Source organism: Saimiri boliviensis, chromosome 16, assembly GCF_048565385.1.
Source record: "Saimiri boliviensis isolate mSaiBol1 chromosome 16, mSaiBol1.pri, whole genome shotgun sequence".
Lineage (NCBI taxonomy): Eukaryota > Metazoa > Chordata > Mammalia > Primates > Cebidae > Saimiri > Saimiri boliviensis.
The window spans coordinates 63724487-63746269 of NC_133464.1; the positions used below are offsets into that span (position 1 = coordinate 63724487).

At 42.4% G+C, this 21783-nt stretch overlaps 1 protein-coding gene and 1 long non-coding RNA gene across 10 annotated transcripts in view; one reads left to right on the forward strand and one right to left on the reverse strand.

Annotated features, from left to right (window-relative positions):
* The window catches only part of LOC141581635 (uncharacterized), a 76706-nt gene that overhangs the window by 20696 nt on the left and 34227 nt on the right, over positions 1–21783 (reverse strand). For all 6 annotated transcript variants that reach the window (XR_012514393.1, XR_012514391.1, XR_012514394.1 and 3 more), the window contains exon 3: positions 4743–5993. This is a non-coding gene — a long non-coding RNA (uncharacterized LOC141581635). The remainder of the gene's footprint in view (positions 1–4742; positions 5994–21783) is intronic.
* Positions 5827–21783, forward strand: part of CPB2 (carboxypeptidase B2) — a 49929-nt gene continuing 33972 nt past the window's right edge. The window contains exons 1-5 of one of the 4 annotated variants that reach the window (XM_074387737.1): positions 5829–5913; positions 6746–6828; positions 7567–7640; positions 17108–17183; positions 20732–20856. In XM_074387737.1, the coding sequence (XP_074243838.1) occupies positions 7615–7640; positions 17108–17183; positions 20732–20856 (227 nt within the window). In that variant the 5' untranslated portion in view covers positions 5829–5913; positions 6746–6828; positions 7567–7614. Of the gene's footprint in view, positions 5914–6745; positions 6829–7566; positions 7641–11634; positions 12411–17107; positions 17184–20731; positions 20857–21783 lie in introns of those variants that run through there. The other 3 variants (XM_039473115.2, XM_003934356.4, XM_074387736.1) reach the window with 3 other exon arrangements.

Sequence of the window (21783 nt, forward strand, 5' to 3'; positions counted from 1 at the left end):
ACTGCTCGGGGCCACGGACTGAGTACATTCTTCCCAGCTGTGGGAAAAAAGAGCGATAAAAGTTGCTGCCAGACTTTTGCTTCCACTTAGGATACAGAAAGTTGCAGACAAATGTGGTTCCTACCTTAGTAAGAACAAGCTGGACAACCTCCAAAATGATCATTTTTGCAGCTCATCAGAGAGCTGATGCTGCAAAGGAAACCCATAAACCAAAATTCAGGGCGGGACAGGAGAGCAGAAAAGGCCCCGTCCGAGGCACAGACATGCTGGTCTGCCAAAGTCTGAGAGCAGAGCAGGAAGACTGGAAGCAACTCTGTGTTGGTCTAGGTTATCCAGAGAAAGAAAACCAATAGAAGATATATGTATAAATAAACATGTGTGTGTGTTTGTGTGTGTGTGTGTGTGTGTGTGTATATGTAAAGAGATTTATTATAAGAAGTTGGCTGACATGGTTATGAGGCTGAGATTCCCGGGAACAGCAGGCAACAAGTTGGAGACCCAAAAAAGCAGATGGTCTAAGTTCCAGTTTCAGTACAAGTTTGAAGGCATAAAACTGATAACCCAGCTCAAAGTCAGTGAAGCAGAAAGAAATCTTTTTTAATTAGCCCATTTTCCTATTCAGGCTTTCAATGGATTAGATGAAGTCTACCTTCTTTGGGCCTGTTTTGTAATCTACTGATCCAAATGCTAATCTCATCTAGAAACACTCTCACAGACATGTTCAGAAATAATGCTTAACCAATATCTGGACACTCCATGGCCCAGTCAAGTCAATGCATACAATTAACCGTCGCAAATCTCAAAGCACTCTGAACCCCAGACTGAGAACAAGACAGTAGTCATCAGCACTGGGGAAGAGTCAAGAGATGTAAGAGAGATGACTTTTTGAAGCTCAGAGCCTGCTGATGTTTGAGGTCAGGGCAGGAAAACAGAGAAATCCCACAAAGAACCCAGCCTTGTGCTGCATAGGAGGCAGCAGCTGCCTGTGGCTGCTGGTGGGGAAGAGGAGAGCAGAAGAGCTGAGACCCCTCCTATGGCACAGGAGCACTAGGCCTGATGATGGGTGCAGGCAGGGCAGGAGAGTTAAGACAAACCTCCCAGGCACTCAGATCTCCTTCCTGGCTAGAGGAAAGAATTTGATCTTGCCCTCAAATGATTTGAACTCTATAATGAATAAAATTTTACAAAAATAACAGCGAAGCCTAGACCCAGCTCAATCGCAGCCTAGATTGGCTCAATCCTTCACACTGGTGGCATGGGAGAAGATATGTGACCTATTCTGGGCTTATCTGCTAGTTACTTTAGTCTATACTATCCTTTTATACATAACATATGTGATTCGATAAAAAATTACAAGCATATGAAAAGGCATAAAAAGTGACCCTTCTTCAAAAGAAAAAATGGTCAAAAGAACCAGATGCAGAGATTGCTTGAAGGCAATCTTTGTTCACATATGTATTAATGAATGTGAAATATAGCAGTGACAAGCAAACTATAAAAAAATTAAATTCAAAAAAGAAAGTGTCAGAAATGAAAAATATATCAGAAATAGACTTCTTTCAATGAACTTATCAGCAAACTGGAATTGCTGGGAAAAGAATAAGTGAACATGAAGCCAGATCAATAGAAAATATCTAAATTGAAGGATAAAGAGAAAAAAAGAGGTAAGAAATAAAAGGAAAGCATTCTAGTTATTATTGTTGTGAGGACAAAAAAACATCACTGCAAACTTACAGATGTAGACTCATACATAGAGAGCCAACAGATTTTTCCCGAAGATGGCAAAGCAATCCCATGGGACAAAGAAAAGTGTTTTCAGGAAATGGTGCTAAAACAATTGAATATCTGTATGGAAAATTAAAGAACCTCAATCCCTCCCTCACAACATATACAAAAATTAATTTGAGATGAATCGTAAACCTAAAAGTAGAAGTCAAAACTGTAAATCTTCAAGAAGAATATTTGCATGAACTTGAGTTAGACAAAGCTTCTTAGACAAGACTCAGAAAGCACTGTTAAAGAAAAATTGATAAATTGACTCAGCAAAATTAAAAACTTCTGCTTTGCAAAAGACGTCAATAAAAAAATGGGAGAGCCACAAAGTGTCAGAAAATATTGACAATGTATATGTCTGACAAAGGAGTTGTATCCTGAATATATAAATATATTAATCTCACAAGTTAATAGTAAAAAGACAAAAACTAAATTTTCCAAAATGATCAAAAGACTTTGACAGGCACTTCTCAAAGGAAGACATATTTACAATACAGATATCTGACAAAAGACTGATGTCTAGAAAATGTAAATAACTCCTACAAATCAATAATAGACAAACTACCCAATTAACAACGAGGCAAATTATTTGCACAAACACTTCACTATACATATAATCTAACTATACACTTGTGATCTGTGCATTTCACTGCATGTACCTTATTACAAAGGAAAAAAATGCTGCTCACTTTTACCTAGAACTGATTTTTAAGTAGCTGCTAGTCAGTATGAGACAGAGGAGGAACTACATCAGGAGTAAGTAAGCCGGTAACTAAGTCAAGTCATTGCTGTTTGGTGACTGGGTCTCCAAATGAACTCCAAAAACCAGCGTAAGGCGGGGCTCTGGACTGGAAGCACAGGGACTTCTTGGAGGCATGTGCCAAGCAGACAGACGTGAACGTGGAGGAAGAGAGAATGAAATGAAAGACTTCCTACTTGAAAGAAGACTTCCCACGCAAAATGAGTCTGCAAACCAGAGTTTCAAATCACAGAAGAAATCAAATACCAATAAAGGCAGCTAACAAACTCAATACTCAGCACATGAATTTACCCAAATATAATTAACCTCATTAAGCAGTGCAACATCGACTTTAAAATAAGTAGTCTGAGGATTCTCAGTGAGAGATCTGAAGGAATCCTATCAACTTAAAAATTGAAAAAAAATATTAAATGATTTAAAAATACTGGCATAAAAACAAAATTGGTAAACATGCAAAAGAACCAGCTGTAAATGATATATAGGGTCATCACGACAATTTTTTTTTTTTTTTTTTTTTTTTTTTTGAGACGGAGTTTCGCTCTTGTTACCCAGGCTGGAGTGCAATGGCGCGATCTCGGCTCACCGCAACCTCCGCCTCCTGGGTTTAGGCAATTCTCCTGCCTCAGCCTCCTGAGTAGCTGGGATTACAGGCACGTGCCACCATGCCCAGCTAACTTTTTGTATTTTTAGTAGAGACGGGGTTTCACCATGTTGACCAGGATGGTCTCGATCTCTCGACCTCGTGATCCACCTGCCTCGGCCTCCCAAAGTGCTGGGATTACAGGCTTGAGCCACCGCGCCCGGCCTCATCACGATAATTTTTTAAAGCACGATTGACTATGTAGTCTAAATTAGACTCAAAGAATGGATTAGTGCATTTTGTGCTGAGAAACTTACCCTGAATACAGCATACAGTATAAGACAAAGATGATGCGTTTTTAAAACATGAAAGGAGGGATACAAGACACGAAAGGTAGACCAAGAAGCTCCAACGGGAGCCCCTACAGGGCACTAGCAGAGATACAACAGCTGAAGGAAATAATAAAACGATTTTCCTAGACTGAAGAAATGTCTAAATCCTCAGATCAAAAGCACATTCTGTGTACTAAGCAAGATAATAAAAAATGAATCCACATCTAAACCAGAGTAATGGATCTGAGAAGCACCAAGGATAAAGATAATCCCTTAAAAGTCACCTAGGAGAAAGGACAGCGAAACTGCAGGGGAACAACAATTACCTGGGCAGCAGATTCCTACCGCGCAACAGGAAACACCAAAAGACAGTGGCCCATCCGTCACACTAAAGTGTCACATTCAGCTTAACTAGTACTTGAAAGTGAGGCAAAAGAAAGTTATCGTTAAAGATACAGAGCATGAAAGATCTTACCAGCGGTAGACTTTTGCTATAGGAACTTTTAAGAGATTGCTTCAGCAAGAAGAAATGTAATGTAAGGCCCCGTGCGGTGGCTCACGCCTGTAATCCCAGCACTTTGAAAACCGAGGCCAGCGGATCACCAAGTAAGGGTCGGAGAACAGCCTGGCCAATACAGTGAAACCCTGTCTCAACTAAAAATGCAAAAAATTAGCCGGGTGTGGTGGCAGCACCTGTAATCCCAGCTGCTCTTAGGGGTGAAGCAGGAGAATTGCTTGAACCTGGGAGGCGGAGGTTGCAGTGAGCCAAGATCATGCCGCTGCACTGCAGCCCAGACGAAAGTGCGAGACTCCGTCTCAAAAACAAAGGGGGGAAAAAAAGAAAAGAGAAAGAAATGTAATTTAAAATTTATTATTTTTTTTGTGCACGCTGTTTCTTTTGTATCCTAAGTTTTTGTTTCCCCAGAGAGAAACAGGGACATAAAGAAGAAACACAGATACAAAATAAATAGCACAAAAAACTGATAGAATTGATCAGCATATTTTAACTCTTGACTGTTTATTAAGTTACCTTTTATGCCAAAAAGATAAGGTAAAAATTACTTGGGTTAGTTTTTTTCTCTCTTCTTCAGTGTGATCATGTTAATTCATTTGAAACACAGGTTCATTTTTGTTTGTAATCTGTTTTAAAATGTATTTGTTTGCTTGTTTTAAGTACATATGTGAAAACAATATGGTTCTAAAATTGAGAAAACTTCAGAACTATTCAAAAAGCTTTACCCAAAGAAGCGTCCCTCCCCCTCCTCTGCCCTGTCTTTCCCACCCTGGTTCCACTCACCTCCACAGCCCCCGTGGATAACCAATCTTTTGATTTCTGGTCTGTCTTTTCTGTGTTTCTTTCTCCACAAATGAACAGACACACATGTATTTTCTTATTTCTTCTTCTTTCTTATACAAAAGTGGTTACAATGGAGGCCACCTTCAATCATTAAATATTATTTAATAACTTTGAATCTCAAAAGGAGGAGTTTGAAATCTCGATCATTTTCTCCTGAGAAGTTCATTGTGGGCAGGTTGATTTATTTTGCAAATTTGCCAATCCTGGCTTCAAGAACATTCAAGTGCATTAACCAATGGGAATGTAGGGGAAGAGGGCTCCACCCATTACAGAGGGTAGGATGTGGCCTGATACTGGACAAAATGTTACTTGATGCTACTTTCAAAATGACGGGTGATAGGCCTGGATTTAGCTGATGGCTATTACGGCGACCTTTAAATAAATGAGATTCAAAGTGGCCTCTTGTCTTTACTGCTTGAACAACAGCTTCCATGAAATAGTATTCCTGTCTGAGGATGGGCCCATCATTCCATCTGGTCAAGGAAGCATCTTTTTGAACAGAGATCCTGTAATCATCCTTACAAACTGCCCCTCAATATTGGATTGGATTAGCCAGATTTGAGGAACTCACCGTCTATGTCTTCATCTAAATTTAAAATGTTGAAAAAGCCAAAGGCAAGGGAAGACATTTATACTCCTACACTGTAGACCTCCCTCAGCATGGGCTCTGTAATCCATTAGTGAATGGTCTATAGCTATTATTCTGAAACAAACCAGACAAGATCCTACTATATCACTGTCCTTTTATTCTTGGCCCTGTCTTCCCCAAGGAGTTGCACATTTTCTAGATAGTCTTAAATTAACAGCAACTCTCATCATACTCTTTTCGAGGGTTTAGTTATCAAGCAACAGCCTGACTCAGCCAATGCGTATTTCTCTTCTTGGGACTGGAAATGGAAACTAAGTTGATTGACCCAAAGGAACAAGAGGGAACATGCCGTTATATTTTAACTAGTGTGTAAAGAAGGCTCTTATGCAATTAACGATCTGGGTCTTTCTCTCCAGAGAAGTTTGTTGTGCAGAATATTGCTGTTGGGATGAAGCTTTGCAGCCTTGCAGTCCTTGTAGCTGTCGTTCTCTTCTGTGAGCGCCATGTCTTCGCATTTCAGAGGTAACCCCACAGAATCCTCGACTGTTTGGGCCACTCTCCTCGCCTGCTTGCCTCACATCGCATCAAGTCAGTGCACTGAGCTGGTGGGCAAAACGGTAAACTGTGAAGACCAGATCTTTCAGAAACTTTCCAAGTTACCCTGACAAATAAGTAGACTTTAGCACAATAGGCTCTCACTGAGAAGGGGGTCTTTTTTCTTTCCTGGCTCTGGTTTTATTAGTGGGAGAACCTGGGATGATATGCATATCCAGTGACTATGGAGATTCAAGAATTAAATCTTTTATAAAAGTAATTATTAGGCCGGGCCCAGTGGCTCACACCTGTTATCCCAGCACTTTGGGAGGCCAAGGCGAGTGGATCACAACGTCAGGAGTTTCAGACCAGCCTGGCCAACATGGTGAAACCCCGTCTCTACTAAAAACACAAAAATTAGCCCCGTGTGGTGGTGTGTGCCTGTAGTCCCAGCTACTCAGGAGGCTGAGGTGGGAAAATTGCTTGAACCCAGGAGGCAGAGGTTGCAGTGAGCTGAGATCACACCATTGCACTCCAGCTTGGGTAACACAGTGAGACTTCATCTCAAAAAAAACAAAAGACCAAGTAATTATTTATACTCTAACTTGATATATGATTTGTATTCTTCCTGTTTTCACATAAAAATTATGTTAACCATGGATCATTTATTTTCTTCTTGTACATGGAACATAGGAGGAAGAAGAGGGTGAAAGTGGTAAATAGGAGGTTTGGGTTATGCATGATTATTTAGCATGGAATATGAAAGGAAGAATAGTTGTGTGATAAAGAACTAATATCTAATTCTTATTTTGCTTGGTAGATTCCCTTAGGATAAACTATCTAGAAGAACACAAATGAACTCATGCTACAGCATATACAATGCACGGAATGAATAGTTCCAGGGTACATGTAATGTAATTTATTAAGTAGTCAATTTTTATGCTTTCAAACATTTATATTGTTTCCTTTGGAATTATCTTATTTTTCACCCTTCGTTTGCTTCTGTGATCCCTTTCTCCTCCAATTATCTTTGAGACAGATCCCTCTCCTTACGTTAGTGAATGACAAAGAAAGAAGAGACATGGGGCAAAGGATTATACCAGGGACAGGGAACATGCTACACACAAAAAAAATACTTCATAGTCATAAATAACCATCAGACAACAGGTCAGAAAATAGATCTTGACTTGTGAGCCTGAAGCTATGTTTGTACATGATCACTGAGCTAATTATAGTTGATTGATCTTCTTTCGTTTGATATGACTCTTGAGTGTTGAGCTACAAATTCTATCATAAAATAATGGTTGTTATTTAATTGACATGGGTGTCAAAATTGCTGCAATGATCGGTTACTTATGTCTCTTTCTGTATTTTATCAATGAATCAGATGGTCAGGATGTCTAAGGTTCTTGCTAGTTCTAATATTCCATAACTTGATGATTGGCTTCAATTAAGGGAAAAGAGAAGAGAAAAATTGGTATCAACATGTCCAACTTGGTTACAGTACACAGTGGCAGTAACACTGACAGTGAGGAGAAAGGGAGGAAACCTCTGCTTATTTAGTGCCTGTGTTTGTGCCAGGCACTGGGCTAGTCCCTTAGAAATGCTATCTCTCTAAATGCATAAAATTCTACACTCTAGGAACCTTTACTGACATTTTACAAAGGCGGAAACTGAGCCTCAGGAAGAATGCATCGTTTTCCCAAGACCAAACAGTAAGTGTAGAGCTTGGTTTCAAACTCACTTTAGCCTCATTTCAACACTGTGCAATGCACAGCTTGCTTCTAAAAAATTTGGAAATAGCCAGTTTGAAGGGAAGTCAGATTTAGTCACAGGGAGTTGGAGGCAACAGTTGGTTTGGAATGCAGCTTGGAAGAGAGGTTCGGGATTGGAGGTCCAGCCTCATGGCCCTCACCTACCAGCAGGTCTAATCAGGGCCTCGGCATCAGACCAGCACAAGCATCCTCAGCTGGCTGTTGCAGCGGCTGGTGGGCAGGTGGGCTCACTGCAGACCGCCATCTTGATCATTGAGTGACACAAACTAGTGGATAGGATGATCATTAGCAAAATGCACCAAAAGCTTTTAGCACACCTCTTCAAATGAGTATGTGTACAGCAGCTTAGTGACACTAAATGTAATGCAAATAAAAGAAATAGCCAAAAATACAATAGTAAAAAAATGAGTGGGAAAATGTCTTCATGGGTGGGTTTTCTTACTATTTGTTGCTTCAGTTTATACTCTGAAATCTGACTGATACTTATACTTGAAGAAAGAACGAGAATGTGACTGTATTTTAACCAAAGAGTATCCCATTAAAAATATTTAATAATTCTGTATGCTGCGAGAGTTCCTTTGTAGCGGAGGGGAGGTAAGAGGACCTCAATATTGTAGACAGATGCGTATCTGGATCCTGGTTCCCAGCCCTTCACTAGAAATAACATGGCAAATTATTCTTTCTGTGAGTAAAAATAAATTTTTTTTACCAAATGTTTTCAAGCTCTGCTTTTCAAGGAATGGCCTATTCCCGAAGCTAAAAAGGAAATCTCATTTCATTCAGAGCGACAGACTTCGATAAATTATTGCTGAGGGTGAGAGTATAAACCCTTCTTTAAAAAAAAAAAAAAAAAAAAAAAGCTAACAGTCTGGCTTTTTCCTAACGCTGTTGTTTCTGTTTTTGTTTTTGTCATGATCATTTTCCTAATAAGAGTTTTTATTCATGCAGTCTCTTAGTGGCTGATTTGTAGGTTCATTTTGATAAATCTCATCAGTGAAACGCCCTGGATCAACAGCAACAACAAGTTTTAAAGGCATAAATATCATATTCCAAAGGGAAAGGCAGCCAGAAAATCGTGACTCCATATTCATTTGCTTTTAGAAGTCAAACACTATAAAGGGTAAAAGTAAAATGCTAGCAAGAATCTTGTAAACAGTCATTAATTGTATTGTGCAATGATTACCTAAATGCAGGCTGCCAGGCCAGGCTATTTGCAAAGAGGAAGTAAGAGAAAGTAGGAAGAAGACTAGGAATTGGAGAGTGGAGGAGGGTTGAGGATAAAAGGCTTCTGAATTATTAATAGACCACAGGAAGTGTTCCTTCTGTTGACTTCACATACTATCTGGGTACCTGGAGACCAGTTTATTCTCTTTCACTTAGCTCCTACTGATGTATTGTTTTCATCTCAAAGAACGGGCTGCCAGTGGCCTTCAAACACTGTAACGTGTAAAACAAAATTGCAGCCTTGGGCTATGTTCCATCTTCAGAGATATCTTGCCAGCTTTTAAAATGCAAAATAATCCTTCGGAAGGATGACAAGGTGAAGCCTCTCCTGTAAGCCATAGCAGGAGATACACCCCAATGAACATAATCACCTTCTCAGAAGGGAAGGAACGGAGGAAGTGTTGCATGGCTATTAAAAGCTCAGGATCTGGATTCGAGCCCCAGATCTGCTACTTATCTATCACCCATGCGGCCTTGGGCAATTTGCTTGTCCCCTTTGAGTCTCCCTCTACTTTTTGTGTAAAGTGACCTGTTACTTCATTTGTGCTTATACTTCTCATTCTATTTTTGGTGCAAGGCTGTTCTTCTTTCTCACGTGGTTATCGTGTAAGTGCTATAACTGTATCATTCAGAGATGCAATCAAAGCACAGCCTTAGTTTTCGTCTCCCACGGCCCCATGACATTTGCGTAGTGGGGTTGTCTATCACTGCTCTTGCATGGAAAGTTAGAAAATGTCAAGGCTTTTTAGCCTCCCCTTAAGTGACAGTCCTTGGGTCCTGTTAAAAATACAAATAGCCTCAATTCAGAATTTAGAATGTCTGCTCCAAACAAGGGATTGTTCAAATATCTCAATCTTTGTTCTTAAGAGAAAAACTTTAGATAAATTAAATTTAGCAAAGTTTAATTGAACAAAAGCAATTTGCTAATCAAGCATCCCTCAAAAATGAAAGTCCCTAGAGTTCTGCTCAGCAAGGTGGGCAGGCAGCATTTACAAACAGAAAATGGAAATGAGGTCCAGAAACAGCTTGATTAGTCACAGGTGAGCAGCTGTCTTATTGGGGATGGGCTGATCAGTTGGCCACCTGGGATTGGCTGTAGCTTGGCTACTGTAATTGGCTGAGACACCTCATTAGTACAAAAAACAAACAAAAAAACTCCTAAGTTAGGTTGCATTTTGTTATGTAGAGACTCACATTAGGGGGTATCCTCAAACCAAATTTAGTTTAATTTAACATTATTTATAGGAAAACAACTGCCTCACCTCTTCCACACACACTCCTCACTCTTTTTCCTGTTAGTCTTTTTCTGGAATTCTAACTTCCTAGAGTTGTGCGAATCATCTTTACCGGGGAAGTCTCTGGACCAGGACAGATGCTTGTTTAGGTATTCACTTGAGACTCCATCCTTCATGCTTAGGAGTCTTGCTTCTACCTCTGGGCTCTTGCTGCTGAAAACCTTCCATCCCTTTAAGTGGCCCTACTGGGCAGCATCTAACATGAACTGTTTCATTTCATTTTACTTACTACCATCTAGCCAGCTAGAGGCAGGTTTAGCGTTCTCAGGAGAAGCCAGGTACCAGTTATTGCGTCTGTAAATTTGAACAAACATCAACTTCTCTTGTTATCTCCTGGAACGCTCCCTCCTAGGTTGAGGTGAAGGGAGTGCACCCCAAAACTTCATCCCTTGGGAGAGCAGTGACTTAAAGAACCATAACAACTTGCTCCATAAAAAAAAAAAAAATTCACAAATCTGCTCCCTCTTTCCACTCTGACAGCTTTTTATGTAGCCTGTCTACAACTAAGTAAGGGGAAGCAGCATCATGAAACCAGTCTCCAAAAAGAGAGTGAGCTGACTGACCCTCATACTGTTAATTCTGTTGTGTTAGCACTTGGCTCAAATTCTGTTTAAGAGTCCATTCACTACAAGCTGAACTTGGACATATCAATATATTTTATGGTGAATTTTTAACCTCACGATTTTGCTCCTCAATATTTCCTAACTTATTTTTTGCATTTCCTTAATTCTTTCTTCTTAAGAAGCCCATTTGGATAACATACCTTTTTACCTTCCTATTTTCTTTCTTTCTTTCTTTGCTTGTTCACTCGTTGTACTTTTCTCCTCCTTTAATACATTAGGCTTTAAAAAATTTAATACTGTTCACTCAGCATTTTTTGTTCATTATTTTTTTCCTTTTTTTTTTTTTTTTTTTTTCCAGACCTAGTCACACTCTGTTGCCAGGCTGGAATCTAGGAGCATGATCTCAGCTCACTGTAACCTCCACCTCCTGGGTTCAAGCAATTCTCGTGCTTCAGCCTCCTGAGTAGCTGGGACTACAGGCACTAGCTACCACACCAGGATAATTTTTGTATTTTTAGTAAGTTTTACCATGTTGGCCGGGCTGGTCTTGAACTCCTGGCTTCAGATGATCCACCCACCTCAGCCTCCCAAAGTGCTGGGATTACAGGTGTGAGCCACCATGCCCAGCCCATTACTTTCAACATAATAGATTCTCTACCATATTGCCTTGTGAGTATTAAATAAGAATACCTGTAAAGCACTTAACACAACATCCAAGATAGTAAATATCAGCAAAAAAGAAGAAAAGTCCCCACAAACATATTATCTTCTAGTCAACTCAAGACTTCCTCTGCATGGACTTGAAATTCAGCTTCTGTTTAGATAGTGGAGAGCTCATTGCTTAATAGGGTGTCCTATCTCACTATTAGCCCAAATTGTTAGGAAGTTCATACTGAAATTATAGTGATTTAATGATATGAACCTCTACTTCTCTATACTTTACATGAAAAGGAAGCTTTGAGTTTGCCACTTCTTTTGCTAAAACTCCCCAAATCATGCCCAACCAACTTGTAATTAATGGTCACAATCTTGACCCCAGCATTTAATCCCCTTAACACTCAGGTCCTGCCTTGCCGTTCATCCTGCCTTTATTTCCTGGGATATCTCTACACAGGCCCCGTAGTTCTGCCCACTTGGATCACTTCCCCTTCCTTGAGCTCTGATTTTATTTTTCTACTTGTGCACCTGCACTTATGATGTTTCATCTCCAATTCATTTAGCAAAATTCTGCCTATGTTAGTCACATGCCATCTCATTCCCCCTTCACCTATCGAATCCTACTGTCTCAGAAGTCCAGCTCAGAATGACTCCATTCTCTGACTACCTAAGCCAAAAATGATATCTGACTTTGCATTCCTGTAGCAGAATATTTATACCACTCGTATTGCACTGTCAGTGTTTTATCTCACAGAATAGGCATTTGTATCGGTTGCAGGTTAGTTTCCCCAGGAAACAGACTCTGAGATGAAGATTGGCATGGAGGAAGTTTGCTGGAAAGTAGTCTCAGGATCAACATCTGTGGAGGAATGAAGGAAGGAGACTTGGGCAGAGGAGAAATTGAACTAAGATGCAGTCACAACTATGGCCTCAACTGTTCCTACAGGGAGCCTTGAGACTGGATTGGCCTGGTAAAGTTGTCCTAAATTGAGGCAAGCAGGCGTGCCTTTGTGACCCCTGTTTATTAGTCACTGGTGTGGATTGTACCTGGGAGGAGGCACCATGCTGGGCAATGCAGCTGTCTTCAGGCAAGGGCAAGTCCTAGAAAGAGGCTCAGCTGAGAATGTCAGCTGCAAGCCCTCCCAGAAGCTGAGGAAATGAAGAAGCTGAGGAAATGAGAGTTCATTCCTGGATGGAGATCTAGGCAGCAAAACATGGGATACTACTACAGTCCAACTCTTTGTGTCACTGAGATCAATTTTCTTCATAAAATAAACTTTGAGATCAGCTCTTCTGGGATTCTGCTTTGGTCTCTCCATACAGAGGAACATTAGTGAAATAAACGACAACGTTCACAGCTATAGCTAGTCTTGAGACTGTAACCAATACTTATCATTCCTCTTCTCCCCTACCCATGCTGTTTTCCCCTCTTCCTTTGCTACTACCTGTTCTAATCTAGGTGGTTTACCTGGTGACACAACCCAGACCTTCAACCCTCAAGGATCTGAGTCTTAGTCACTGGGCCCTCTTAGGCCATGGCTGCTGCAATTGTCTGTATACATCAAATTTGGACAAAGGAATATTACAGAATGCCTAAGATGGATGCCAAACATATTCTTCCCTGCCACATTCAGTATGTAGGTGCAGCCCTCAATGTCCTTCTGATTATTGGGGTCAGTTACCCTTCCCAAATGGTAACTCTTCTCTTTCCTGATAATCGATCAGCCTGAGGAAACTGAAATGCTTGGACAGCAACAACAGCTGCCAGTTTAAAGGAACTCTTCCATGCTCTCTAGAAACCAGAACTTTTAAAGGTACAGAGTCCATATTTTTAGATTTAAAGTACTAATTCTCCAAGTGGGTTACTTGGAGTGATGGTAAATGGGAACACTCCAATTTGGTTCCTGGAACCATGTATACTACACCACATGAGTATTGATTTAAAGCGTATACTGGAGGATGTTGCCTTTCAAGTTAGCACCTCAATTGATCCTTCAATAAACCATTTTTAATTGCAGTGTCAGGCTAGAAGCAACTAGGTATTGTGGTACGTGAGAGGCTAAGTGGATTCCATGGTAATGGACCCATTTCTGCAACTCCCTTGTTGTAAAGTGGAGCCCATGATCTGATAGGATGTTAGGTGAGATCTTGTATCAGTGGGTAAAACACTCTGTAAGCCCTTGTATGGTGATGCTTGCCTGAGGCCCTGCAGGCGGGACAGACAAACCTATACCCAGAGTGGAAGAGGACAGATGCAGTCAACTTGCCACCAAGTGATCGGCTGGTCTCCTTGAGGAATGGTGCTGATTCAGGGGCCCAACTTTGGTCTTTGTTGCTAGCAAGTCAGACATGGGGCAGCAGTAGTAGCTACATCAGCCTTGATGAGAGGAGCCTGTGCTGCTGGACCCATGCACACTTCATCTCTGCCATCAGGCTATTCTGTTCGTGTGCCCTTTTTGCCAGCATTGGAATGGCTGTTGACACAGGCTGACTGACATCAACTGGCTGAGTCATTTTGTTTATGCAATTAACATCTATTCTGTTGTGGGTGTGCCTGGTTAGGTGTTAATATGTGATATGAAGATCTTCACACTTTCTGCCTGCTCCCATAGTTTCATCCACATCCCCCTTTCTCCAGTCTCTGTCTCCAATCTGTCAATATTTCTTCTTCCAGGTTCTTGAGGGCTTTTCCAGCCATGTCACTTGCCACTATCCATGAATTCCTGCATAGTCTAACATTAGAAATCATCTTTTCCACACAAGGTGTATGGTGAGATACAACACTGAAGCTCTGCCTATTTGGGAAGATTTCCCTCACTGTTCTCTTTCAGTCACCCCTGAGTGAGTCCACAGTGCAGCCTCACTTCACTTTTTTTTTTCTTGAGACAGAGTCTCCCTCTGTCATCCACGCTGGAGTGCAGTGGTGTGATCTCAGCTCACTGCAACCTCTGCCTCCCGGGTTCAAGCGATTCTCCTGCCTTAGCCTCCCAAGTAGCTGGGATTACAGGCGCCTGCCACCATGCTCGGCTAATTTTTTGTATTTTTAGTAGAGATGAGGTTTCACCGTGTTGGCCAGGCTGGTCTCAAACTCCTGACTTCAGGTGACCCACACGCCTCAGCTTCCCAAAGTACTGGGATTACAGACGTGAGCCACTGTACCCGGCCCACTTCATTTTTTACTTGCACCCATGCACTATCAGCTTAACCATCCACATATCAGACTTCCTCTTCCTACTCTGTCAGTTATGATCCTCTGCGAAGCAGACACCAAGATGAGATTAGCTGTGCAAGAGGTGTGTTGGGGAAAATGCCTAGGCACAAGAAATGGGGAGAGGGCTGGCAGAGGCTAGGAGAACCACGAGACTGCAATGCAAGCCTAACCCCTGTGGAGGAGAGAGGAAAGGAAGGAAGCGGGTAGGGAACATCTCAGGTCATAGTGCAGTTCTAAGAAAGTTTTGGCAAAGGCAATAAAGAGTCCTGGCTGGGCACAGTGGCTCACACCTATAATCGCAGCACTTTGAGAGGCCAAGATGGGTGGATCATCTGAGGTCAGGAGTTCCAGCCAAGTCTGACCAACATGGTGAAACTCTGTTTCTACTAAAAATACAAAAATTAGCCAGGCATGGTGGTGAGCACCCATATTCTCAGCTACTCTGGAGGCTGAGGCAGGAAAACAGCTTGAACCCAGGAGGCGGAGATTGCAGTGAGCTGAGATCATGCTATTGCACTCCGGCCTGGGTGATAAGAGTGAAACTTGTCTCAAAAAAAAAAAAAAAAAAAAAAAAAAAAGAGTCCTATAGCGAAAGTCATGCATCAGAAGAGTTTACAGTTTTGTACAAAGAGCCTGCCTTAGTATCCCCACCATACTCAGTTATTAGCTGCAAGCAGCCAGTGGGAAATGTGGTATTAGCACTAACACAGGGACCGATTTCAGAGCACAGGAGTTGGGGGTTTCTATCAAGTACACATCTTGTAGCTGGAGAGTGAGAAAGTTAATTAAAGCTGAGGCAAGACTGTAAATATACCCTGATGTCTGTCCCAAGTGGGTGTTAACTGTTCTGATGCTTTTTCTGACTGGCATATCCAGCGCAATGGCTGAATGCTACATGCCTGAGACTCTACCCTGGCAAAGATGCCACATCAAGCACTGTGGCTGCAATTGAGATTCTTGCTTGGTTGAGTTTGATTGTTTGCTGTTGTTTTCCAGGATCCATCTGGTTTTTGTGGGATCTAGATGGCAAATTAAATGTGGATTTGATGGAATCTACCATCCCTGCAACTTTTAGGTCTTTAAGGTGGTACTGATATTTGTCATTTCCCCCCAAAGATGAATTTTGTTTTTTAAATTTTGGTATCTTGGCTGGGAGGTTGGGCAATTTCAGAGGTTTCCTTTTGGCTTTTCCCACTATGATAGCTTTTGTCTTACACTCAAAGCAACAATGTGGAGGTTCTGCCAACTACCTAGTATGTTCATGTCAGTTATACATTTGGGAACCAGGAAAATAATCATGGGGGAATCCATTGACATAGTGCACCACCTATGAGCTAGACTTAGGCTGGGACTCCAGATACCCAGGTTTCAAAATCAACTTGGATATTGACCTTGCATCCAACAGACCTGAAAATGTTTCAGTATTACACTTTCCTCAGTGTGCAGACTTACCTGAGGAAATTTCCACAGGTCTCTTTGGGAAAGTCATGATCTTTATAGATTCTTTTTTTAAATACTGTTTTAGGAGCTTTCCTTGTGGGGACCTGACTCCTTCAGGCAAGAAACTCTGGGTCTAAGAACAGCTCAGATCTGGAAAAGGGTAATGGATTATGACTTTGGATTGGGAAAGCTGTCCTCAGCCTCTCTCATTATCCATCACATCAATGTTCGTTATGGATACTGGCCTGAAATTTTCTTTTTTAGCTGTGTTTCTGCCAGGTTTTGGTATCATGATGATGCTGTTTTCATAAAATGAGTTAGGGAGGATCCTCTCTTTTTGTATTGTTTGGAATAGTTTCAGAAGGAATGGTATTAACTCTTCTTTGCACCTCTGGTATAATTCAGCTGTGAACTCCTCTGGTTCTGGACTTTTTTTGGTTGGTAGGCTATTAATTGCTTCCTCAATTTCAGACCTTGTTATTGATCTATTCAGGGGACTGACTTCTTCTTGGTTTAGTCTTGGGAGGGCGTACGTGTCCAGGAATTTATCCATTTCTTCTAGATTTACTGGTTTATTTGCATAGAGGTATTTATAGTATTCTCTGATGGTAGTTTGTATTTCTGTGGGATTGGTGGTGATAACCCCTTATCATTTTTTATTGCACAGGCATTCATTCTTTTATATAGCAACTTAGGATCAGCATAAAAATTCCCTTCTGCAACAAATATTTAATTTTTAAAATTAAAACACACACATCCCTGCACAATAGTAAAGAAAGAAGTACTCTATAAACTGACCCCCAATCAAGAGAGCTGTTGATTTTGCAATCGCTTAGAAGCAGAAAGACTGAGAGTATATGTTCTCTTTTTACACTGAGTCAGTAGTGAGATCTTCTGTCTTAATCATATTTTAAATTTTGTTTTCCTTTTGCAATTACCTAAAAGCCCCTCACAGTATAATGTATTCCATTGTTACTCTTTATTTCATAGCAAAATCCTGTTTTATTTTTTCCCCAGTGGCCAGGTTCTATCTGCCCTTCCTAGAACCTCTAGGCAAGTGCAAGTTCTACGGAATCTTACTACAACATACGAGGTAATTTTTCCCACTTTATGTTTGCATTGGTTTCATTTTGTATAAGCACTGGGTGTTGAGTTCCCTCCTGTTGTTGTCTGGCTTATATGTGTCGAGTATGGACTCTTCTCATAGCCTTCTCTCCCTTCTCATAATCACACGATTTTGTTGGTTCCCCAAATCAAAACTTCTCCACTTGTGCTATTGGCTTTCCAGCCAATTTTATAATAGTACTTTGGGATTGAAAGTGTGCACTTAGAAAGATGCTACAGTAGCAGAAATTACATTTATAAAGAAAGGCTTACTTATAAAACAGTGGTTCTTTTTTTTTTCTTTTTCTTTCTTTCTTTTTTTTTTTTTTTTGAGATGGAGTTTTGCTCTTGTTACCCAGGCTGGAGTGCAATGGCGCGATCTCGGCTCACTGCAACCTCCGCCTCCTGGGTTCAGGCAATTCTCCTGTCTCAGCCTCCTGAGTAGCTGGGATTACAGGCACGCACCACCATGCCCAGCTAATTTTTTGTATTTTTGGTAGAGACGGGGTTTCACCATGTTGACCAGGATGGTCTCCATCTCTTGACCTCGTGATCCGCCCGCCTCGGCCTCCCAAAGTGCTGGCATTACAGGCTTGAGCCACCACGCCCAGCCAAAACAGTGGTTCTTAACCAAGGAGGCACCAAAAACATAGGGTAAATTAATTAAAATGCTCACCGAGGGACCCATCTTGACGTAATGTCAAAATTGACAAGAATTACAGAATATTAATGTCAGTGGAAGCCCATCTAGAACAGCTGCTGCCATGACACCAGCTGCAGTTGGGGAGGCACGGCCGGGGCTCTGTGCTCCACGGAGCCAGCAGAAGCCAGGAAGAGGTGAAAGTCCCACCCCCTTCTGAGATGGCAGGGTAGGAGGCTCATGCTCCCCGGGTGCAGCTGCAGCTGCAGCTGCAGACCTGGGCATCCCTGTGCTCTTAGGGGCCAGGAGCAGGCAGGAGCCCCGCCTTCCTGGGTGCAGCTGCAGCGGCTCAGCAGGGTTTGCAGACCCAGACATCTCTGCACTCTTAGGATTCTGGGAAGGCACCCCATTCCCGCACAGGCTCAAAAGTGCCTGCTGCCGTCATCTGGCCTCTCCTAGTTCCTGGTGTTCATTCCAATCTTGGAGCAAAGTTGAGGCTGAACCCAGGTGCTGTCACAACCCGGCTGTCTGTGCGCATGCTCAGGGTAGCACTGACATGCCAGCCCCCTGCTGCCCCAGCCCCCTCTGGACTTTGGATACTGATGAGCACAGAAGGGAAGCTGAGGGGGTTGCTGAGGGTATCTCAGCACTAGCCTGCAGGAGTCCCTCAGCTCAAAAAGCCTGGGTGCCATAAATAGCAGTAGGAGGCAGACAGGCTCCTAGGCAGAGAAGGGTGGGTCCCTGGTGAAGCCCCACCTTCAAGCCCTGGAAGTCCTGAAACCTGGGTGCTCAGGTGCCAGTCCTGTGGATCGCAGTGGGAGTTTTTATGGTGTTTTTTCTGTACCTACCCATGGCCACCCATCAACAAATCAGAACATAATTCCTTCCATTCTAAGCCTACAAAAAACCCTGGATTCAGCCAGACTCTGGAGAGACATGGGAAGGATCAGCTGTAGAGAGGAGCTGCCCAACTCCAGGGTCTCCTCTCTGCCTGGAGCTGAACATTTGTCAGGACACCCTGGCTGCTGAGAGGAGCCACCCACTGTGAGTCTCCTCTGAGCTGTCTGTCACTCAGGAAAACTGCTCTTCACCTTGCTCACCCTCCATTTGTCCACGTACCTCATTGTTTCTGCATGTAGGACAAGAACTCTGAACCCGTCAAATGGTGGAGCTGAAAGAGCTGTAACACAAACAGGGTTAAAAAACACGCCCCATGCTCACCACATTGTGGGTCACAAGAGGGAGAGAAGAACTGCAGCCTTTTGGGGAGCTCAGACCTAAGAGGTCCCTGAGCCAGGGCTATGACACCCTCTTTGGGGCTCTGTGGTTCCTGATGCCTCCAAACTTGTGGGCATCACCATGTTCCCTGGTGCTAGCCATGGAAGCTGCCTGCGACACACCTGGTCCAGCCACAGCCTTGCAGGGAGCTGATGCCCATGCTGGTACCAGGCTCCCTGCCCTACCACAGCCACCATGCTTGGCTCTGTGCAGTGGCTGGACCCCATGCTCGCTCACTCACATACCCCTCGCCACTCTGCTCGCTCTTGGCAGAAATGGGATCCAAGCCAGTAGCATGAGATGAGCACAGCCTTCCAGGCTGAGTGGGCTCAGCAGGCCTGAGCAAAACTTAGGCAAAGGCACCACTGACCGCAGAAGTTTCTGCTGGTGAAGTGATACCCCAGGGATCCCGTAACAATATCATGGTAGAAAAGTAATGGCTCCTTGTTTGTTAATGTTTTCTGAGAAGTAGAGGTCAAGAACAGAGTAGGGGAGCAAGCGATGAGGGGAATGCTGTTGGAGGATAGAGGCAGGAGCTGGAGAAGGCAGGGAGCATCATCAGACCATGATGTGGCTCTGACACCTCTGCAGAAAGAGGATTTTGTGTGGAGAATCTCAGACTGAAGGGCAGTTCCAAGGAAGGCTGGGCTAGGTCAGTCTCAGTGGTGAGTCCTTAAGCCAGTCATCTGTTATGGGAGCCCCATGTCTAGCAAGAATGGGCCTGCATTAACACTTCCACAGGGCTCAGTTACTGGATGGCTGCAGCCCTGAGACCACATGGCCTCAGCTTCTGGTAGGTTCCCACAGCAGCCACTGGGAACACCAGTCAACTGTGCCTTTCTCAACAGAAAAGCTGAGTGGTGCATATTCATGACCACCACATCATGGTAAAGAGGAAATACTACAAGAGGAAGCAACCGAGATTTAGAATTTTAGTTCTTGTTCAGTCACTCCTAGGTGTATGATTTTAGAAGTTAGCTATGAGTCTTATGCTTCACCTGAACAATGCAGATAATAGCTATGAGCCTACATTCTTCACCTGAACAATGCAAATAATAACACCTGCCTAGTTTATATCAAAGTGTTATAATTATCAGAGGATATGAGTATGAAAGTACCTTGAAAAAGTATATTAAGAGAGAAAAAATGTAAATCTTATTGAAAGCCATTGCCCAAAGTCCGTAATTAGATTTTTTTTTAAAAAAAAGGATCAAGGACATGATGATAATTATAAGAACATGACACTTTTATTAAATAAAATCAATGTTTAATCAACTTTCTTTCTAGACAAAATTTCATTTCTCTTTCAAGTAGCTAATGTACACGTCCAATTTTATAACTAAGTCATGTATATTGTCATTCATTCACTGTCTCATCAAATATTTATTGGTTATGTTGTATGTTCCAGGGACTTCTTTAGCAACTAGAGTTATAGAAAGGAATTTTAAAAGCTTACTGCAAAATAACTGTTTACATTACCACGTGTGTGGATGGGTACCAGCGCCAGAGAGCGTCTTTTCATGCTCCTTACAGATACAACTTTCATGGCTCTAGCTACAGATGAGAATGATGTGAACAACTCTTTTTTAATTTTATCAATTTTGTCCCTTAAACTGTAGATTGTTCTCTGGCAACCAGTAACAGCTGAACTTATTGAGAAGAAACACCAAGTCCATTTTTTTGTAAATGCATCTGATGTAGACAATGTGAAAACCCATTTAAATGAGAGTGGAATTCCATCCAGGTAGGCACCATTCAATACATATTGAGTAGCTGCATTTGACTAGGGTATGGTATAACTGCTTCCTGGAAAAATAAAATGTATTAACCATGGCAGCATAGAAGTCTCTGACTGCACTGAATGGACTGGTAATAAAGCCCAAGGTCCAGCTCTGTGATCTTCACTAAGTGGTTTAACTCCTCATGACCTTGGTCCCTTATCTAAAATGCAGGTTGGATTCAATGATTGCTAAAGCCTCTCAGAGTTCCTTTTTCTCTGATGACTCTGTACCCAGACTCAGGAAGCAAAATTGCCATTTGCCTTGGTAGGCTTTGTGATGTATTCTGAAAAAGCAGCCGCTGGAGGGGACTTAGCTTCTGCCAATTCTTCACAAAGACAGTGACCATTTCTGAATGTCTGGCTTTTAAAAAGTGTAACAGGTGGCTGGACTCTGCAGAGAACCCTGGTTAGAGTCTGGCACTGCCGCTTACCACCTATATGACCCTGGAGGAATTGTTCACTTCTCTGTTTCCAAGTTTTGTAAATTAAGTGTGAAAACAGCACATACCCTGTAGGTTATAAATGATTTCCTTTTCTTAAAAAGTGTATCGGGTGGCCGGGCGCGGTGGCTCACGCCTATAATCCCAGCACTTTGGGAGGCCAAGGCGGGTAGATCACGAGGTCAAGAGATCGAGACCATCCTGGTCAACAAGGTGAAACTCCGTCTCTAACTAAAAATACAAAAATTAGCCAGGCGTGGTGGTGCACACCTGTAATCCCAGCTACTCGGGAGGCTGAGGCAGGTGAATTGCTTGAACCTAGGAGGCAGAGGTTGCGCTGAGCCGAGATCATGCCATCGCACTCCAGCCTGGGTAACAAGAGCGAAACTCCGTCTCAAAAAAAAAAAAAAAAAAAGTGTATCAGGCACAATTTCTGCTCAGAGTCTCGCCT